General features: G+C 50.7%; 8 protein-coding genes across 8 annotated transcripts; 2 read left to right on the top strand and 6 right to left on the bottom strand.

The window, feature by feature from the left end:
• Positions 1 to 66: 66 nt before the first annotated feature.
• On the bottom strand, positions 67 to 1,293 carry SPE3 (spermidine synthase; the record flags this gene model as incomplete). Its single annotated transcript, XM_026762412.1, has 5 exons — positions 67 to 105; positions 222 to 578; positions 632 to 779; positions 850 to 1,030; positions 1,263 to 1,293. The coding sequence occupies 5 exons, from the start codon at positions 1,291 to 1,293 to the stop codon at positions 67 to 69; spliced, it is 756 nt and encodes a 251-aa protein (XP_026615815.1).
• A 1,551-nt stretch (positions 1,294 to 2,844) lies between these two features.
• On the bottom strand, positions 2,845 to 3,560 carry CDV56_108756 (ubiquinol--cytochrome-c reductase subunit 8; the record flags this gene model as incomplete). The annotated part of the gene is made up of 4 exons (XM_026762375.1): positions 2,845 to 2,899; positions 2,974 to 3,151; positions 3,331 to 3,356; positions 3,529 to 3,560. The coding sequence occupies 4 exons, from the start codon at positions 3,558 to 3,560 to the stop codon at positions 2,845 to 2,847; spliced, it is 291 nt and encodes a 96-aa protein (XP_026615814.1).
• A 264-nt stretch (positions 3,561 to 3,824) lies between these two features.
• On the top strand, positions 3,825 to 4,723 carry phb1 (prohibitin subunit PHB1; the record flags this gene model as incomplete). The annotated part of the gene is made up of 2 exons (XM_026762350.1): positions 3,825 to 4,148; positions 4,205 to 4,723. The coding sequence occupies 2 exons, from the start codon at positions 3,825 to 3,827 to the stop codon at positions 4,721 to 4,723; spliced, it is 843 nt and encodes a 280-aa protein (XP_026615813.1).
• A 300-nt stretch (positions 4,724 to 5,023) lies between these two features.
• CDV56_108685 (25S rRNA (uracil2843-N3)-methyltransferase) lies at positions 5,024 to 6,409 on the bottom strand (the record flags this gene model as incomplete). Its single annotated transcript, XM_026762304.1, has 1 exon — positions 5,024 to 6,409. The coding sequence occupies one exon, from the start codon at positions 6,407 to 6,409 to the stop codon at positions 5,024 to 5,026; it is 1,386 nt and encodes a 461-aa protein (XP_026615812.1).
• Positions 6,410 to 7,256: 847 nt separating this feature from the next.
• Positions 7,257 to 10,031, bottom strand: CDV56_108603 (putative cell wall proline rich protein; the record flags this gene model as incomplete). The annotated part of the gene is made up of 1 exon (XM_026762222.1): positions 7,257 to 10,031. The coding sequence occupies one exon, from the start codon at positions 10,029 to 10,031 to the stop codon at positions 7,257 to 7,259; it is 2,775 nt and encodes a 924-aa protein (XP_026615811.1).
• A 3,420-nt stretch (positions 10,032 to 13,451) lies between these two features.
• Positions 13,452 to 15,705, bottom strand: CDV56_108470 (amine oxidase; the record flags this gene model as incomplete). The annotated part of the gene is made up of 5 exons (XM_026762089.1): positions 13,452 to 14,500; positions 14,558 to 14,732; positions 14,792 to 15,130; positions 15,180 to 15,602; positions 15,658 to 15,705. 5 exons carry the CDS (start codon positions 15,703 to 15,705, stop codon positions 13,452 to 13,454), a joined length of 2,034 nt encoding a protein of 677 aa, XP_026615810.1.
• Positions 15,706 to 16,497: 792 nt separating this feature from the next.
• On the bottom strand, positions 16,498 to 17,410 carry CDV56_108424 (uncharacterized protein; the record flags this gene model as incomplete). Its single annotated transcript, XM_026762043.1, has 2 exons — positions 16,498 to 16,913; positions 16,996 to 17,410. 2 exons carry the CDS (start codon positions 17,408 to 17,410, stop codon positions 16,498 to 16,500), a joined length of 831 nt encoding a protein of 276 aa, XP_026615809.1.
• Positions 17,411 to 17,957: 547 nt separating this feature from the next.
• Positions 17,958 to 19,223, top strand: RRD2 (serine/threonine-protein phosphatase 2A activator; the record flags this gene model as incomplete). The annotated part of the gene is made up of 1 exon (XM_026761997.1): positions 17,958 to 19,223. One exon carries the CDS (start codon positions 17,958 to 17,960, stop codon positions 19,221 to 19,223), a length of 1,266 nt encoding a protein of 421 aa, XP_026615808.1.
• Between the last annotated feature and the right edge of the window lie 250 nt (positions 19,224 to 19,473).

Below are 19,473 nucleotides of genomic sequence, written 5' to 3'. Positions count from 1 at the left end.
ATCCATGACGGCAAGTGAAGACAAGAGTACACACGTACACTCAATGACAATTGAAAGTGCAATGAGCTAGGCAGTATGTGCTTGTGCTCCGCGAGAAGTGGCACTCTAAGGGGGAAAGAGAAGAGATGTGGGTGCGAGGGAAAAAAAAAAAAAAAAAAAAGAAAAAAAAAAAAAAAAAAAAAAAAAAAGATTAAAAAAAATAAAAAGAAAATAAAAAATACAGATAACGATGAGTGGGGGTGTGAATCGGCGAGGAAGAGAATGAGAGGAAGGAAGAGGTGTGACAGGAGAGGGAAAGGTGACAAAGGGCAGATGGGAGAAAGGAAAGGCGACGAACAACCTTGTGTGGTGATGACACCTCCGTCACGAAGAGCATCGCGCAGGAGCTCGAAGTAGGGCTTCTGGAAGAGGCTCTCGGCGGGACCCTCAGGGTCAGAGCTGTCGGTGATGATGACGTCGAACTCGTTCTTGCGGTCCCTGAGGAACTGGAAGCCGTCGCCGACGTGGACCTTGACGTTGGGGTGCTGGAAGCCGATGCTCATGCCGGGGAGGTACTTCTTGGAGACACGGATGACAGCCTTGACAAGTCAGCGATTGACATCATCCGCAACTATTGTAGATAAAAATATACCTCGTCAATGTCGCACAGGATGGCCTCCTCGACGGACTCGTGCTTGACAACCTCACGGAGGACACCACCATCTCCACCACCGATGACCAGGACCTTCTTGGGGTTGGGGTGGGAGTTCATGGCCAGGTGAGTAATCATCTCCTGGTACCTGCAGCGACACAAAGAAAACTTGATTAGAGGCTGCCGGAAAATATTGTGCGGTGGGCGGGAAAACACACGAGAACTCATCCCGCTCGGTGCACTGGATGACATTGTCCAGAACGAGGACGGTGCCGTAGTCGGTGCTCTCGAAGACAAGGACATCCTGGTACTTGGACTTCTCGTGGTGCAGGATCTGGTTGACCTTGAGGTTCATGGCCTGACCGGGCCACATGTCCGACTGCTCGGAGAACCAGCCATCTGAGGTGTTGTCAGCGAGATTGATTCAAGCGACGCAAAAAAAGCAATTAGGTAAAGCAATTGATGTTGGGTCAACGTAGATCGAGGTTGGACAGAAACCATTGACGGATAGGATTGTAATCATTGGCGATGTGCCGGAAGCGGGGTAGTTGGAAAAAGTGATGGAGGGGCTGGTGGTGATGCACCGATAAAGTATCGATAGACAATACGTGAGGAAGAGAGAGTAACATACCCTTGATAGTGGGGTGAGTGATCTCAGACATGGTGATGGAGTGGAAAGGACGCCGACGAGGAGGATGAAGACGAAGAACAGAGAATGGAGAGGGAGAAGCAAGACGCAGACGTAGAGAAGAAGGAAGAAATGAAGTCTTTGGAGGAGCAGGAAGAAAGAAGCGCATGCGGGAGTGGGGGGTGGAAAGTTGGCCTGGGTGCCTGACTGCCTGATTGGACTTAACGTGGGAAGTTTTTTCTCCCTTCTTTTACCCTTTTCTGCTTTTTTCTGCCTTCAAAATCTTTTGTATTCGTTGAGAAGTTCTGATAGGACTAGAGAGAGATTTCTTGGGCACAGTGGGGCCCCTCTGGGTACTACGGAGTACACTGTCTGTATGTGACCTGACCTCTTCACGTCTCTTACGATCAGCTTCTCAATTCTGTAGGTAATTTCCCTCCCCTTCCTTGGTGACATTGACGGTTATGACACCGACCGTCTTCCGCTGCATATACAATGGTATCCTCATAGTGCAATATGCGGCACCATCCTGTCGAGAGCAAGAGCTCAACCGCCTGGAGATACCCGTTTCCATCGACCAAGGATAGGGCAGTTCATCCGTGATTATTCTTTGGCGCTAGATCCACACACCTCCAATGGCAAGCAGGTGCTTCATGATTTTGATATGCCATTGATTGCACGTACTGAAAGGGAAGTATCCCAGCATCTAGGTCGATCTGGATTCATTCCACGAGCAGCAGGAAGCCTGTACACGATCTCCAAATACCCATATCTCGGGGCATGCAGAAGTGGAATACAGTTCGAACGATCTTTCGGATGTGATCCCAATCTGTAGACGTCCCTGTTTGCCCCTGTAAACAGCAGCGTCTGTATGGGCCCAACAATCTCTGAAGAGAGACGCAGGGTTCGTCCACAACTATCGCCCTACGGCTGCAGTTGTCACAGGATAGTACGCCCAGCGAGAGGGTTTGTTTGAGCGCATCCTGGGGATATGTTGACATCAGCCAGAACTGATCGGTCTTGAAATCCAGCCCAGCCACTGGACCAAACATGGACTGGAGTATACCGCTGCGCAGTCATGCGTATGCCTACAATGCCTACTGAGCAGCCTAACTCGATTTCGTAGAAGTCTTCGAAGATGCAGTTAGAAGTGCACTCGCTACGTAGCAGTATCGAAGACAGCCTGAGAAATCAGGCGACAGCGGAGAACTTGAATTGAGCCAATAAGAGTTCTCCTAAAGTCATGCTACCTTAATTGACTACAGAGGACAACAGTGGAAGTCTATCATATCTCAACGCCTTAAATACTTCCGTCCTGTATACCGAGCATTGTACAATAAATTAGCATTCTGTTAAACATGTTTTAATGCTAAACGCGATGCTTCCATGGCGGTGATAGCCGAATGTACCGATCTCTTAAAGTCAATGACCAGACGCGATCGTTACCAACAACAGTCCAGACAGACAAGAACGATTGATTGCTTTCTAGTTACTGTACATTGCAATCACCGAGCACCCTCCTCCTGACCCCACGGCCTGACTCATATCATACTTTTCCTTTTCAAGGTAAAGAAAAGTCATCCATTTATTCCTCGACACCCGCAGCCTCACGGCCGGGCTTGGAGTTGAGGTACTCGTTTCTAGACAAAAAGACAATCAGCGGTTGTCTAAAGCCCGAAGAGCGAAGTGAGATGCAAGACAAGAGGCCGCATACCTCTCAATAGCCCAGTTCATGGCGGCGTAAGCGGCAACGAAAGGAGGAACGACGTAGAGGACCTGGTGTCTGAATCTGCGGAAGGTGTTGAAGATGGCAGCGTGGAAAGTACCAGCGAGAGGGCGCTGACGGTTGGAAGACAGAGAGTAGGTGGCAATGCGCTGGGGGGTCGGGCAGCCTAGGGAGCAAGAAACGGAATATTAGCACCAATTAGGATATCGAATGTCGCATTCTGCGTTGATCGAAATCGCTTGGAACGGTCTCCAGGGCTTCAAAGCGTCTTAGAAATCCGAATGCCCGTCCGTCGGCTGCATCTCTGAAATGTTCACAGATCGAGGTCGGGGTCCATAAACCTACCGAGATCACCCCAGTCGCCGAGAAAACTACATGTAGACATAATGTCAGCGCATCCAATCAATCAATCAATCTTCTGCCAATGGCTATTTAGGACGAAAAGAAGAGTTGACAGCCGCCTTCCTCTGATGAAGGAATACAACCGCCCACGGATCGTAGGGATATGAAAGCCGCCTGAGACCGCAATTTGAGAGAACTCACACTCCACTCTTAGGATCAAGATGACCACCCATTGTAGATATTATTGGGAGAACCGGAAAGTGCAGAGAAAAGAAGTGTGGATGAGCAGCACAGGGCGAGAGCAGCAGCAGAAAGAGAGACGAGGTCGAGTCGGGCCAAAACGGCGAAGTTGGGAGGTTTGGCCCTGCGTCCGGCACTAGTCCTGATCGGGACAGCATGCGAAAAGCCCGACATCATCAAATGAGAGACCGCAGTACATGACCACCTTCTATTAGTGTTAACGACTACGTTCCCCATCACAATCCATCTCATCCATCATGGCGGCTAACGGTCTGTACAATCTCTACCGCCTTGCCATTCCCGTGGCGACGGGTGCGATGATTTTCAACGCTTCCATCTACGATGTCCGCGGTGGAACACGGGCGGTCATCTTCGACCGATTGTCCGGTGTCCAGGAGAAGGTCGTCAACGAGGGCACGCATTTCCTGATTCCTTGGCTGCAGAAGGCGATTGTCTATGATGTCCGAACCAAGCCTCGCAACATCTCCACTACAACGGGAAGTAAGGACTTGCAGATGGTGAGCTTGACCCTGCGAGTCTTGCATCGCCCTGATGTCCCGAAGCTCCCGGTCATCTACCAGGTGAGTCCACATTGCTCGAAGGCTTGAATCGAGGCATTTTCTTACGTGTAGGACAGACCTACGGTACCGACTACGACGAGCGTGTCCTCCCCTCTATCGGAAACGAGGTCCTCAAAGCCATCGTGGCCCAGTTCGACGCCGCAGAGCTCATCACACAACGAGAGGCCGTCTCGAACCGTATCCGCACCGACTTGTTGAAGCGCGCCGCGCAGTTCAACATCGCCCTGGAAGATGTCTCCATTACGCACATGACCTTCGGAAAGGAGTTCACGCGGGCTGTCGAGCAGAAGCAGATCGCACAGCAGGACGCCGAGCGGGCCCGGTTCATCGTCGAGAGAGCCGAGCAGGAGCGTCAGGCGAACGTTATCCGTGCTGAGGGTGAAGCCGAGAGTGCCGAAATCATCAGCAAGGCCGTCGCCAAGGCCGGTAGTGGTCTTATTGAGATTCGTCGGATCGATGCCACCAAGGATATTGCTCAGACGCTGGCGAATAATCCCAACGTCACCTACCTACCCGGCAACGACGGCAAGGAAGGTGGAAAGAGCACAAGTCTTCTGCTCGGTCTGAGAAATTAAGGGACAGCGGAACGAAGGAGTCCGGGTGCTTGAAGAAAACAAGGCACGAGGCCGGTCACCCAATGTGACATTTTTATTGTATCGATCTCATTTATTTTAACGGGATGGGGATTTGGGCTTGCATGATCTCCTGGCGAATTGATGCTGTCTGGTTGTTCCTCCGATTCTCTTTACTCATAGTCCTTTATCTGTAGCAATAGTATATCCATTCCTCTCCACAAGTCGCACATATGGTATCATTGTCATAAATCTATCTCATAGCCGCCACATATAGTGATCTGGCTGTCGCTGTCGCTGTCCCTAATCAGCCAACCTGCGATACACATGAATCTGGAACCGCATATCCTCCAACCCCGCTCCTTCACCAACATAATACCGCAGCCTGGCCGCATCCCTCCTCCACCAGCGTGAATCCTGCTCATAGATCTTCTCCCACTTCCCCGCCGCAACCGACAATAGCGTATGATCTAGTAGAAACTTCATCGGATACCGTCTCTCCTGCGGCGCCGCCGAGGCGCCATCCGCCTCCGCGTCCTTCTGGGCCGACTTTCCCAATTTCAGAGTCGAATAGCTACCCGGGCTATCAACAACCAGAAAGAGAGTCCCCGGGTTTAGGAGATCCGTCGCGCGGAGCAAGAACGCCGTCGTCTTGGCCATAGACGTCGAGAAGAGCTCGTTAAGCGTGAACATGAGCGTAACCAGGACCGTGCGGGCCGGTGCCGCCGCGCTGTCTAAATGCAGTATCTTCCTCAATCCCTCCTCAGCCAGCGAGAGGACATCCGAGCGTTCAAATCGGACGACGAAGCCGTGTGCACCCTGTGACTGTAGCGGCGCAGGATGCGCCTTTGTGCACGTAACGGCGGGAGACCGGATCGTCCGCGCCAACCGATCCACGACACTCGACCAGTCGGCGATATCAACAGCCGTGACAGCCAGCCGTGGCGACGAAGTCGCAGCTGGGGCTGTGTCTTGCTCTTGACCGCCGCTCTCATCCTCCAACAAAACCGTCCCAACACCATCCGAGAGCACCGTCTCGTCCATCAAATCCCGCCACGCAGCCGCAAGCGCCATGATCTCTGCACCGGCTCCGCCCCCAATACAGACGATATGGCTCGTCTCATTCGCCTGAGCCTGGGCCTGGGCCTGAGTCTGGGCCTGAGCTCCATCGCCATCTCCATCACTTCCACACAACAGCGTCCGCAACACAGACTTGAAGATCCCCGCATACCCCAGCGCGCGGGATGCACTCCAACGCAGCGCATAAGCGCGCAAGAGGTCCCCATCGGCATCTGTGAACGCCGAGTCAAAGTCCCGGTTATACAAATGGGACTTGATGGTCTGGACCAGAGACTTGATATCTAATTCTTCTTTTCCTGCGGGGGCGGTCGTCTGAGCCTCGGATTCGCTCTCGGTCTCAGCCCTTGGCGTTTGTGCTGTATGTTTATCTTGGTGGCCACGGTCATGCGGCCCGTCACCTGGAAGCAAAGCCGTCTTGAACACGTTCAGCAGCAGTTGCTGGAGTGTCAGCGGGATGGTGGCGGAGAGATCGATCTGGTTCCCATCCTGACCGGCCTGGTCATGTCGTGACGATGCCTGTTGCGGCCTTTTCTTTTCTTTCCGGCTGTCGCGACCGGGATGGCTCTTTGATGTGGATTTCTTCGAGGCCCCGGATCTTGGTGGCCCCATGTTCTTAAATATATATTGTTGCAGGTGTGGCTTTTGATTGGGTTGCTGGGTTTCATTTTGTTGCCTGGCTTTGGTTATGTATTTTTTGCGTTGTATTCGGCCCGTCATCCACCGATTCAGATTTATGCCGAGCGTTGACAGGTTTACTGCCTACAACATTGGTACCTATTCATCATGCTCCTTAACACTGTGAAATGGGTACCACATTGGAACTAGTCTGCAGGAAACAAACATGACTTTGTCTGTAATGCACGAGCTACGCCCAAGAACACTACATGGCCTTCAATCGACCTCAAAAGCTCTCGACATGAAAATGTCTCGTATTTGACAATAACAATCGGAGTGTAGATTCACTGACATGTAGCCTCACAAATGTGCAATTTGTAACGCCAAAGATAATTGAAAAGCCTGGATGAATGTGACAGGCATCTCCGTTATGGGACAAGAAAAAAAAAATAGAAGCGCCCATTCAACGTGGCCACCACAGTCAATGCAACGATGTTGGCGAATGCGCAAATGACCGCCGGGTAATTAGAAGTAGAAGGAAGGAAGAAAAGAGGCTAAAAATGAATGAACAGAAGTAAATGCAACGGCATTGATTGCCCATAACAACAATCGGACATCAACGAGGGACAAGAAATTGAAACAGAGCATCATACTCTTACGCTTGAAGGACATGCCGATAAAAGAGATTCGTCAGTAATCTCAACCGAAAGGGGCGAAAAGCAGAAAGGTTGGAATGGCCGTGCAAGGAATGAACCTGCATAGACCGTGCGGAATGAATCGTTCATAAAGTGGATCAATATGTACAGAATTAAAGTGAACTCGTTGAAGGGGCGGAAACTGTTCATGACGGCTGATCTTCTCGAACAGCCTCCTCGTTCAGCTTCTCCTTGTCTTTCGTCCTCCAAAAATGCATGAGACGGCTGATACGACGGCTCTTCTTCTTCGACTTCTCGAGAACATCACTCGGGGGCTTTTCCTCGTAACTAAGTTTGCTTCTCTCGCCGTGAGGACCACCAACGAGTTTGGATAAACTAGCCAAGCTTGACCTCTTCTGGCTGTGAGTTTGACTGCTGCGGCGAGTGCCAGCGGCGGAAAAAGAAGCCGAGCGGTCAGTGGAAAGTCGAGAACGATGGAAGAAGGTCCCTGAGAACCGATTCAATGTATTTGTTGTTGTCGACACACTGCTGGTCAAGGACGGTACATCGTCCACTGAAGTCTGAGGATAATCCACAGATGGATTGTACGATGGATTGGAAAAGTTGTGATCTGTCGTTGAAGCTGTTGTGATAGAGCGAGGAGCATCGGAAGAAGATAAAGTGAAGTCCGGAGACGGGAAAGAAGATTGAGATAGCGAACAGCTACCCTGCAGGGAAAATTGCGGAATGGTGCCGGTGAGTTCTAGAGGTGATGTCGCCGGCCGGGTGTCAGCAGGCAGAAATCTTGGTGAAATCTCAGGACTAGGGGGGACTGGCGGTTTGTTCTGCCAATTCTCGTGTTTGATGATTTCCACCGGGCTTTTTGGGTGGCCTGTGAAAGGATTCTCAGCACTGTGGAGCTGATCAACAGCCCTCTCCTGCGCAGATAATCCGGGACCCCCAAAGGTCTCCTGGCTCGCAGGAGCAGGGGTGAGAGTTGCCGGTCCTGCTCCCTCATTGTTGTGGATGCCAAGGCCAGCGCGTTCTGTGCTGCATCCGGCATCCGCCGACCTTCGAGTCAACGTGTCGGAGGTGGCCTTGCTATTCACCGTTATCTGGTCCGAATTGTCCGGCTGTGAAACGACATTAGATTTGGAGGCTGCTTGATCTTCGTCCTTCGGTGGTTCACTTGTAGCTGCCAAAAAGGCGTCCTCCTCTTCCTCATAGAAAACATCGGGATTTTCCAGAGTGGACGAATTGATAAGGCGGTTGTTGAGGAAACTGCGATCGAAAGGGGGCATCTCCGGAGCACTCTCTGCACGCCGATGATAGCGCATTTCAGGCCCGACGAATTCACCCCGTCGTCCACCACTGTACATACGTCTGGTTGCAACAGAAAATCCACTTCCGGTACCTCTACCGGCCTGCATATCAGGTGTGTTGAAGGGCCCTAGAGCTGCATCCAAGTCGATGACTGGACTGAGAGCATCATCCTGTACGCCTTGCTCGTAGAAGCTTCTTGGCTTCCAGGAGTTTTCGAATGATGGCTGCGCATTAGGCTCCAGGACTGCCCGGCTCGATTCGGGAGCATTGGGATTTGTGGGAGTGCGGATGACAACGATGTTATCATCGTCAAATTCGACCTCCAACCCCGATCCGAGATCCGAGTTGGTTCTGGTGATGACCGGTGGAGGAATTTCAGAGTTTGTTCCCACAATTTCCTTCTTCGAGTGATGCCGCTTGCCCTTACTACGAATTAATATCGCGCCGGCCCAAGACCGTACCTTCTTTTGCCTCTTCTTGGCCTTCGACCGCCCTTTCTTCGAGGCACGAGGTCCAGCTGATTCATCATGATCATCGCCAGATGTATCCGAGTCTGAACCAGTGGATGATGAACGCCGAGAAGAGTTCATTGAGTGACCATCGTCACCAATCCGATTTTTCTTCCCAATCGATGCATCGAGAAGTCCAGAAGACAGGCTTTTGTGAACTCGAGAATGTCCAGTAGCAGAGGAGGGTCGCTTCATCTGTGATACATCGCCAGTAACTCCATTTCCACCAAGATCAAACATCAAGAGCGCATCAGCAGTCCTGGGTCTAGGGGAGAGCCTTTCAGGGGCAGAGGACGCCGCCTCATTAGTAGCGAGGAAACCAGCTTTACCAGACTTTCCGCTATTTCTAGCAACCGGCTGTGACTGGTGGGAGCCCATGGTTCCAGGACTCTTCGACATGACCGGCAAAACTGGTCGTCCACTAGCAGAAGAACGATCTGGGGACTCAGACTTAGCTCGATGAGGCGAGGTTCCAGCGAATGGAATCCGGGGAGAGGCTGGGGGTGTTGGTCGGCTCAGACCGGTCGCTGAGTAGGAGATGGGCCTGTGTTGGTCGTCATGTGCGCCGTTTTCACGCTTCGGATCTGCCGGGGTCGGCGGTGCACTTCCTACCGGTTTCGACGCAAGCGCTTTAGTTATTTCCGCAAGATCTACGCCAGAGACCGCTGCTGATCGTCGATGGGCATGGTGACGTCGTCCGGGCCCACCTGCACTGAACCCAGGGCCAGGAGTAGGGAGTTTAGCAGGAGCTGGCAATGAGTTTTCATCGTTGCCCTGACCGGTCTCCGTTCCTCCCGAAGTGACTAACTGATCTCCTCCGATGAATTCACTAGGTCGCCGACGGTGTCCACCCGCTCGAGTCGGAGGAACTGCGGATACTGAGGATTGTGTGGCGTGGGTCGACCCCGGGTTGAAGGAGAAGGCTGGTAGAGGTGGAGGAATTCTGCTTCTTGGCTCAGGGGCTGCTGACGGCTGAATATTCAAGTCCTCTGGGTCGCGAGCCGGAAAGACGAATGGTGGGTTAGGAAGGGGTGAGGCCATGCTTAAATTGCGACGGGGGTGTCGGCTGGGAGACTGGCCAGGCGAATCAAAATGCTGAGGCAAGGTTGCAGGAGACTGAGGTGGCAGAGGCAGAGAGATCGAAGCCATGATTAGCAGTGGACAGCACTACCGGCTGGCCAAAACAACAATCCGCCGAACTCCGTGAAAAGAAGAAATCCACAGTTGATGTGATCCAGACGCACAGGGACCTCCAGACCAAAGTGACTTTCCTTCAGTATATTGGAAAGCCTGACGATGTCTGGAGGTCTTCACCTTCGCAAAGACACCATTGAATGTGTTGAAAGATTCCACAAGCTCGATGACGACGACCCCAATCAAAGTCAAGTTTCGGTCCGCGGAAGACAGAAAAGGGGAAATAACGAAGGAGAAGATAAGTCGAAAAAAAAAAACTCCTAGGGCTGCAGTTCCAATATCCAACAGTCGAGTCGATTTGAGTAAGGCGATACGAGCAGAAAGTCCAAATCCGACCGGAATCGTTGATGGCAGCGCAGATCCTGAAGTGTTATTTGGTTAAGGAGCGGACGGCCACAAGAACGGGCCAGAGGGAGGAATTGCGAGACGAGAAGAGGGGGGGAGGGGGAAAAGAAGAAAAGAGCAAAAGGAAGCGAGAAAAAGAAAGAGAGGAGATGAGGGTGAGGTTGAGGATGAGGATGAGGATGAGAAGTGAAGAGGAGGGAATAACGACTTGGTAGAACTAGCAGATTAACAGGAAAAAGAAAAGACGGAGATGAAGCAACGGAAAGGAAGGAGGAGGAAAGGCTGATTTGCGGGCGGAGAGAATGACGGGCAGAGCGAGAGGAAAGGCAGCGAGAGAGCTAAAGCAAGAGGAGGAGAAGGGTGAATGTGTGGAGGGCAACAGACACTGATTGGTTGCTCTGCTGGCTAGAGTGGGGCCGGGGGGTCCAAGGACAGTTAGTAACTTTTCTTAGCGTAATTCATACCTGACCTGACCGGTTCGATACACGGTATTACCCGCTTCATCCGATCAGAAACCCACCAGTCAATATGTGGCAGGGAAAAGGACGAACTGCTGCAATACAGGTATCTGACAGGTCCATGATAATCGGGTACCTATTATTACTACTGTAGGTTCCAATTTCCCATTCTTCGAGATATCGAATTGGACTATCTACGGAGTAGAAATTGAATATTCATGAGATCCATATTCATTCAATTTAAGAGACTGGTAGACAGGAAACCAAGGTAGATGGTGAAGCGGACCCAGTTGGCTGCGGTTACTCGGACCGACTGTCGCTGAGCACTTGTTGGAGTTCGTTTATCTCCGGGCAGTATCTATCTACCTCTCTTGGGGACTGGAATGAACAATTCAGCATGTGAGTGTCATACAAAATTCTTGTTCGATTGTGACTGGAACATCTCCAAAGTAAAAGCGTCATGGACCCTGCGTTGCCACTGGGCGTACCAGCTCAACCCTGGTTAGGAGATAAGACACGAACGCCCTTGAAAGTCTGCCAAATCTTATTAAATCATTAATATCGTAATTATCATCATTCAGCAAAGATCATAATTAAATTAATCAATAATAGGCTAGACGACCCCTAGGATTCGACTACGCTTTAGATTGAATGCATCTCATAATGAAATTGCTGATATCTGCAGTGCAGACCAACATGAGGATCATTTCCGCAGTGAACACTTTCGGAGAAATCCCTCCAGGCATCAACTCGACTAAATGCCCGTTCCTGAAAGTGTATCCAATCAGGAGTGCAGAAAGACAAGTCGAAATCTCGCTCGTCTTGGCAAGAGTCGGCAGAGCGCCACCGCTAGTCCTATGAAGCTAACCGGAAATGAACTAGTAGTAACCTTACAATGGTCTAGTGTATTTTACCAGGCACATCAACAATAATATGGGGATCCGGTGATCCCTGCGTTGCTTGTTATCCTCTCAGTCCTCACAGCATCTTGATTCTGGAGGACACGGTTCAATATAATGGCCTGAGGGCTTGGGGCTCAATCTAGACTTCTTATTTCTGAAGATTATCTCAAGCAAACAGTACAGCCGGAGGAATATATCACCCTCAATTCTGAAGAAAACCAACATGGGCCAGATGCTGAGCAGCCCCCTTGTTGGCAAGTGGAGTATAAGCGGCTACGTAAAGGTAGTACGTATGGCACATCTATGCGGATTGCGGACTGCTTGGATAGGACGTCGATATGGAGATCGAGTCGGGGTCGGGTGTCAGGCATTTATTTGACAATTGACACATTCTTGAGGGATAGACAGCATGATGGATCAGGCTCCGCCCCCCCTGCTCACTAAGTAGGTATCTATATGTCCATGTCAGCAACGGCCAGGGCATAAGGCACAGACCAGGCGGATTCCCTGGTGCTGTTTCGAAGCCTCTGGACAACCTGTAACAAGTACGGGGACTACAGATTGATAGTCTTGTCCAGAAAGTACTTGTCAAGGCCATGGTCAACTACCTACAGTAGATACTCCGTCTTTGAGCGATATTAGATATCCTCTCCTGACGCCAGGAGGTGCTTCCTTGTCCATTTGTTTCATTTGCAGATAGCGCAGTTTGATCATCAATGGATTGTTTACCCGGTTCTATTTCTGGAACAAAGCAGGTACGGATTATCAAGCCCAAACTCGAAACATACTGGATCTCATTCGACTACTCCGTGCCGTAGGTACTCTTTTCTCTTTAGCTTCGATCGCATCATGTCTCAGGCCCCTACAAGACTGCGGGAACCAAGTCGATTGATGCTTATCATGCCGCTGTTCGCATCGCAAACATCAAGCACTGCATCGGCGCTTAACCTGCGTACTCCTTTGTGATACTTATCGTTGCTATTTCTGGTTTCTGATAATGGTGTTTGTTAGTCTATTCTCCGCGACTACTGTACATATGCGTACCTGCATCAGATATCAAGTCGCGGTAACTTGAGAAATGCCCGCTCGGTGTCATGATCGGACAGACGTCCTCAGGCATGGATCCCATGAATGAATAAAGTATAAACAGGATTCTTGCCCGGGACTAACTATCCTAGTCATTACATCAGTTTACAAAACAATAGTCGATGGGATATCTCAATAAGCCACGTTGTATGCAAGGGTCTTTTCGTTATGGATGTCTTGGCTCACTTTCCATGTCTCGTCGATGTATTGTAGGCAGAACTATTATTGGATTCACCGAGTTGGACAATCGAGTTGTTGATCCATGGTTATGTCAACGGGAGCTCTTTTCTGTCCTTGGAACCGGGCTGCGTCTTAATCCACTCGGCGATTGAGAAGAGTACTTTACTCTACCCAGCATACCCACGCAGTACAACTTCCGAGTTCCGAATCTACCGGTTCATGAAATACGGATATGATTAGATAATTATGCACTGCGAACCAACCGGCCAAATCCGGCCGTGAATGTCAGCCCTATGAGATGTTCCATGGTTGCACTGCAGATGGATTCACATTTTCTCTTTAGATTGAGATCACCGCTTTGGTCTCGATGAATACGACGATAACCTCGTCAACCTATCAGGTAGTTAAAGTTTGCAACAAGCATCTGCCTGGACAGCCGCACGATCCTCATCCTGATTCTGCACCAGGACACTCTTGTTATCCTCCTGCGAGCTGACGGGTACGTCTAATGCGGGGTTCCTCCAGAAGAAATTCACTGGTTTCAATGAGACCGTCATTTTCTCCGCCGGCATGACGGGCCAGTCTTCCACGCGAGGGTTATGCGTCGTCCCGAACGTGTGCCAGATCACGATATCCTCGTTGCGCACGCTGACAGGTGCCGGTCGCGATCGGATCCAGGAGGCGATGCCCTCTCCTCCCAGTGACTGCATCGTGTGGTCGCCTGCGCTGTAATGCTCCTCATCGCTGTACCTGGTCACCCAGACAGCGTGCTCGCCAAATTCAGAGCGTTTGAAGTGGTAGGATGACGGGTGCGCCAGTACCATCTGCGAGTAGTGTGGAACAAGCTTATATCCGACCGGTCCCCCAGACATGGGGTTTTTGACGTTTTCGTTGACGATCTTGAATACTCGGCCTTTGGTGATGTCGGGATCCAGCGGCGTTTCGGACTCAACGATGTGGTTAACGGTTGTATATCCCACCCCGAATGGGTTATGAACGCTGGGGTCGTTGAAAGGCATTGCGTGGGATTCCTCCACCATCATGGAGTTCTTGTGCCCGTCAATAGCTGGGTCGATTCGCAGAGAAAAGAGGTGCTGATGGTACGGCGCCATGACCCCGGGAGCCACGAGGGTTCCATATGGCACCGTCTGGCCCAAGTTGATGGGTGCCGTAGATAGAATACCTGTTGCGCGGACCTCGTAGTTGATTGACGCATCTTGAGTGAAGTGAAATGCAAATATATACTCGTAATTCCCAACTGTGATGATCGTTTGCAACACAAGGACGCGCGACCTTGTCACGACGGCATTCTGCGTCCGGTAGTTGGTGTGCTTCCACAGTATACCGTCATCAATTTCGTGGCAGCAAACTACATTCGGTAGGACTATCGGGTCACCAGCAGAGGTGTGATGGTATCCATCAAAGTATTTGATATAGCCTAAGCAATCGCACCCTTTTCATTTTTGTTAGCATTTTCTTGTCACTGGTCCTCCTTTGAATGAATGCCTACCCAGCTTGAGATTATTTGAGTTCACACCGGCCAAATTCGATCCCAGGTCGAAAGCAGCCTTGCGCGGATATGGGGCACGACTGTCGCCATACGGAACAAACATCTCAGACAGGGAGAGCCTGTAGAAAACGCTCCGACCATCATAGGTAATATCGTGGAGTGTCAAGCCCTCCCGCTAGAGAAAACACACAGTGTCAATTTGAAACCAACTGCTGCTCATGATTGGCGACTCACATAGTTGAAACCAACTCTCATCCGCCACTTCTCCCATGTGAGCAGATTTCCATGCACCTGAAACGAGGGCCCCTTGGGCTGGACGACCTGGTACGGCTTGGTTGTAGTTCGCCTCTCAGTGACAAGATCGGGATGATACTCGCTGGTACGGTGGATCTTGTTCCTATCAAACGGCTTGACACCGACCTCACTGACAAGCCCAGCCCTGTCGTGCTCACCCAAAGGTAGTGAAAGAACTCGTTTCACCGAGAGATCGCCCGACATCTCCACGCATATATCTAGTGGATACGCGTAATGGTTCGCATCACCGTGGTTCTCAAGACGCATATAGAAGTAGCACTGCACGGAACGTCACTACTAAACTCTCCGGTGAGACCGAGTACTATACCATGAGGATTCTCTCCGACATATCGTTCATCCCGTCAGTCCCATACGTCCAGGGCTCAACGCACACGACAGCCTCTTCGGGGAGTTCCAGCGAACGAATTGCCTCCTGCACCTCGGCCGAGGCAATGCAAGCATTCTCAGCAGCCTGCATCTCATCCGTGTCGACATACGAGTGTCTTCCCGCGAGGGCTTTCTCTTTCGTGATCTTGCCTGTGTCCAATTCAAGATGAACCTCGCGAAAATCTGCTTTTGCGTCCTTGTAGAACTGAACGAACGCACTCCGCTTTGGAGCAGTGACGTCCCGTTTGCCAGAACGCTCTGCTTCTAGAAATGGTACCATCTGAGCTTTGGGAGGCTCCAGCAGGGTGACTACCCTGAAGACGAGTTTATCGCTCGGATATGCATTGTTCAGATGACGCACGGCCTGAACTGTCAGTCTATATTGCACAATAGCCGCATTTGCGAAGGCACGAACTTACCAGCGATATCTCTGCCGGTGACAATGGATCGAGGGGATGCGGCATCATAGTCAGATTGAGGATCTAGTCTATCAATATAATCTGGCTGGGCCAATGCAATCGACGACGGGAAAGCCGAAGTTGAGACTATACTGGTGGGAAGACATGGCTTCTTAAAGTCCGTAGACGCAGCTGAGCAGTCCGGGGCAGAGCAAAACCACATCAATCCACCGCAACTGCACCACCTAAGCAACTCAAAATACGCTGAACCTTTAAAGGTAAATTGATGCGGAGTGCCACCATCGATGCCGATTGATAGGTCAACACCTCCGATAGTCAAGAGCCGTGATAGGAGGGGAAGTGGACGCTTTATCAACTTCAACTTTAGAGGTAAGGATTGTCAATGGCAATTGAGCCATAGAGCTTCTGAGCAAGGTAGTCTATACGAGAATAACTCATCCCGATTCTTGCATTGGCTGTCAACCAGGATAAGGGGTGCAAATGTTCTCAGCGTATGTGAGAGCATCTTTTGGAACCCCGCATCTCTTCTTTTGAATAGACAATTAACAAGTAAGCTGGAGAATAAGGGAACTTGCCATACTCACGTCTGATGATTTTAAGATGGTATTCACCTTGGAAGCGGCACCTTGTTGAGCTTGATCTAGTCTAGATCTAGGTCTTGGTAATAGTGATGCCAGAAATAATCAAGCTTCCACCTTTGGTCCCAATGCTGTTTTATACAGGTAGTGAACGAGATATACAGTAGAATGAAACAGATCAACATGAGTCATAAATGCAATGTTGAATGCCCGTATAATAACGCCAGTCGCCTAGAGGCGATGCTTCATGTTTCTATTTGCCTCAAGTCTCAACAGCACCCGGCGAAATTGCGAGTATGACGACGAAAGAGGTTACGATCAGAGCGGCCGCAACAATTGCTACCAGAGCAACACTTCCACGGCTCGCTGGAAATTTACCCCGGATGATCCAGTACTGACTTTCAAAATAGCGGTGGAACCCAATCAGAAGAATCAACAGGGCGATTCCAATGAAGGTCGTTCCGAGTGGTTTGCCGATACTCCGCAGTCGCTGTGATTCAGAAGTGATTCTTATTGTTGCAGGATCATAGAACGGGGGCGAAAGGAGAGAAGGGAAGGCTTGAGAGGATACGTCGGAAGATCGTACGCTGGACGCATTCAGGCGGAAGAGCTGGGTCACTGCGATGCCAATGGACGCAAAAGCTAACGAGGTTCTCAACCAGGCCAAAAACGTGCGCTCTAACAGTCATAGAGGTTAATGAATGCTACAGACTCGAGGATTGCAAGCGGAGAAAAAGAAAAATGAGGCGTGGAGGCACACCTAATGCAAGATGATCTCGAGCGACGCTTCCCTTATTTTCGAGTTCTACACTGCCATATCTCTCCGCCAGTCGAGCATACCATGCGACAGGTGAATCTTCGGAGCCAGACTGAGCGTTTGATGGATTGGCATTCCCTCCATTTTGTTCTGCTGGATTCTTTGCATGACCGTTGCCAGTTCCGGAATCTCGATTACTCAGGCCATCGGTCGAATCGGATTGCTGCTGTGTAGAGTTTCCATTACTTGCAGCTCGATCAGCGCCACTCGTTGCCTGTGGCAGGCCTGATGAAGACCGAGTACGCGTGCTAAAGGGAGACATGCGTCCAGAACTCCTGGTTTCGGTGGGAGAGGAAGAAGAGTGATGCGTCGTGGTGGCCTCTCTGGCGTGGGATTCAGTCAGATCCGAGTGGTCCATGATGGCGTGCTCGCCGAACTGCAGGGCCAACAGTAGACCAGTCCAGTATTTGCTTCTTTGAAACGGCACACCATTAGCTGCCAGATGTAGATTTATCGACCGTTACTCCTCCAGATTTCACATCGACCACAACCAGAGGCACTGAGAATGGTAGAATTGACATAAGAAGGCAGATCAAGATCCTGCGTGATTTCTCACCTCTTTTGCAGTCATATGGCCGAATTGAGCTGTCCTTCCATCTGGTTCCTTCAGGTCGTCTTATTCCACACGGCGATATCACGCAAACAGGGTCTCCTTAGCCATTAACGGTTAGTCTATTGGGGGATCACATGGTCAGGAGATGACGCTAGTCTGCTTATGGCAATGTCGTCATAATACCTTTTTTAGCAGGCGGTGTGGCGAGACGCCGATCTGCCGGCCGAAGCACACCACTTTATTTCGTTGTCAGCTTAGTCGCACTGCTACTTTACAGTCAAGTGATAACATTTCAAGGTCACTTGCCAGCAGCTGACAGAATCAGATCGCTCTGTATGCGAACTTCTGCATGATGGCTTCTCATGCGACTATTCCCTCTCCGCCAGCAGGACCCAAAGTTGACTTGTCCAGGAAGTTATCCGAGCTGCGAGCCAGTCGCAAGTCTCAGTATGGCCCCTCGTCCAGAGAGCCCGCCCCAGTGACGCCTCTTCTTCCCAGCCCACCAGATCTATCGTCTCATACTTATGCACGGCCTGTTCGGCGTATCCTGTCGCGGAAAGATCACGAGACCTTTCTTGCATCGCCGACCTACACTCTCGTCGTCGCCTTCATCTTCGGCCTTTCTGATTCAGTAAGAGGACATGCGGTTACAGATAACAAAGACCAACCTGCATCCCCCAACATCTCCAGAATTCTATCCGTGATAGATCGTATCAGTGAACTCCTTGACAAACATCCTTCCATTGACCAGGGTGGTTCAAGGTTCGGTAACCCTGCTTTCCGCGATCTATTCGATGACGTGGCTGCGCAGAGTGCCACATGGCATAGAGACATCATCGGACTACAGAATGCGGACGCCATAGAGGAAGTATCATCCTATTTGGTCCACTCCCTAGGATCCCGGGACCGGTTGGACTACGGTTCAGGACATGAGTTGAACTTTATGATGTGGCTATTATGCCTTCGACAGATGCAGATGATATCGACGGCAGACTTTCCAATGATCGTTTTCAGAGTTTATCTTAAATATATGCATCTCATGCGGCAGGTACAAATGACTTATTACCTGGAGCCTGCTGGCTCGCATGGTGTCTGGGGTCTGGACGACTACCATTTTCTACCGTTCCTCTTCGGTGCCGCCCAGCTTGTGGATCATCCATATATCACACCGTTAGCGATCCACAACACGGCAGTATTAGACGAAGAAGGGGACCGATATATCTATCTGGATCAAGTGCGATGGGTGGACAGCGTGAAGACGGTCAAAGGCCTCCGGTGGCACAGTCCCATGCTGGATGATATTTCCGGTGCCAAAAACTGGCTGAAGATCGAAGGAGGCATGAAGAAAATGTTCATTAAGGAGGTTCTGGGCAAGTTACCCATCATGCAGCATTTTCTATTCGGCAGTCTGCTGCCCGCTGACCCAAGTATGGGAGAGCGCACGGATGATGCGGAGGATGACGAGCTCCACGACCATGGAGATGGCCATCCTCACGCCCGTCACACTGATCATTTCGGGGATTGCTGCGGTATCAAAGTGCCGAGTACAGTGGCCGCTGGAGCCGAAATGAGGAAACGGATTGGCGGAACAGGTCTACGACCAATTCCTTTTGATTAGCCATGTTGACGGATCTACGTCCAATGATGAATGACTACACGGTACACTAGATCTATTAATGGAAGCGAGCAAGTCAATGCTATTCTCACCCAAAGAGTAGTACAGATATTTCCATGGTTGGAGAGACCAATCACAGAATCAATCGAGCAATGCAAAACCTCGATACAGACCATGAGAACTCACCATCCTCTCCCAAGCAATCCCATTCAACCGCGCTCCCTCAAAGCATATCTACCAACAACCCAACCAA

This window comes from Aspergillus thermomutatus (assembly GCF_002237265.1).
Source record: "Aspergillus thermomutatus strain HMR AF 39 chromosome Unknown NODE_57, whole genome shotgun sequence".
In the NCBI taxonomy this organism is placed as follows: domain Eukaryota; kingdom Fungi; phylum Ascomycota; class Eurotiomycetes; order Eurotiales; family Aspergillaceae; genus Aspergillus; species Aspergillus thermomutatus.
Note: the sequence above shows the minus strand (reverse complement) of the source record. Positions and strands in the feature narration are given on the sequence as shown.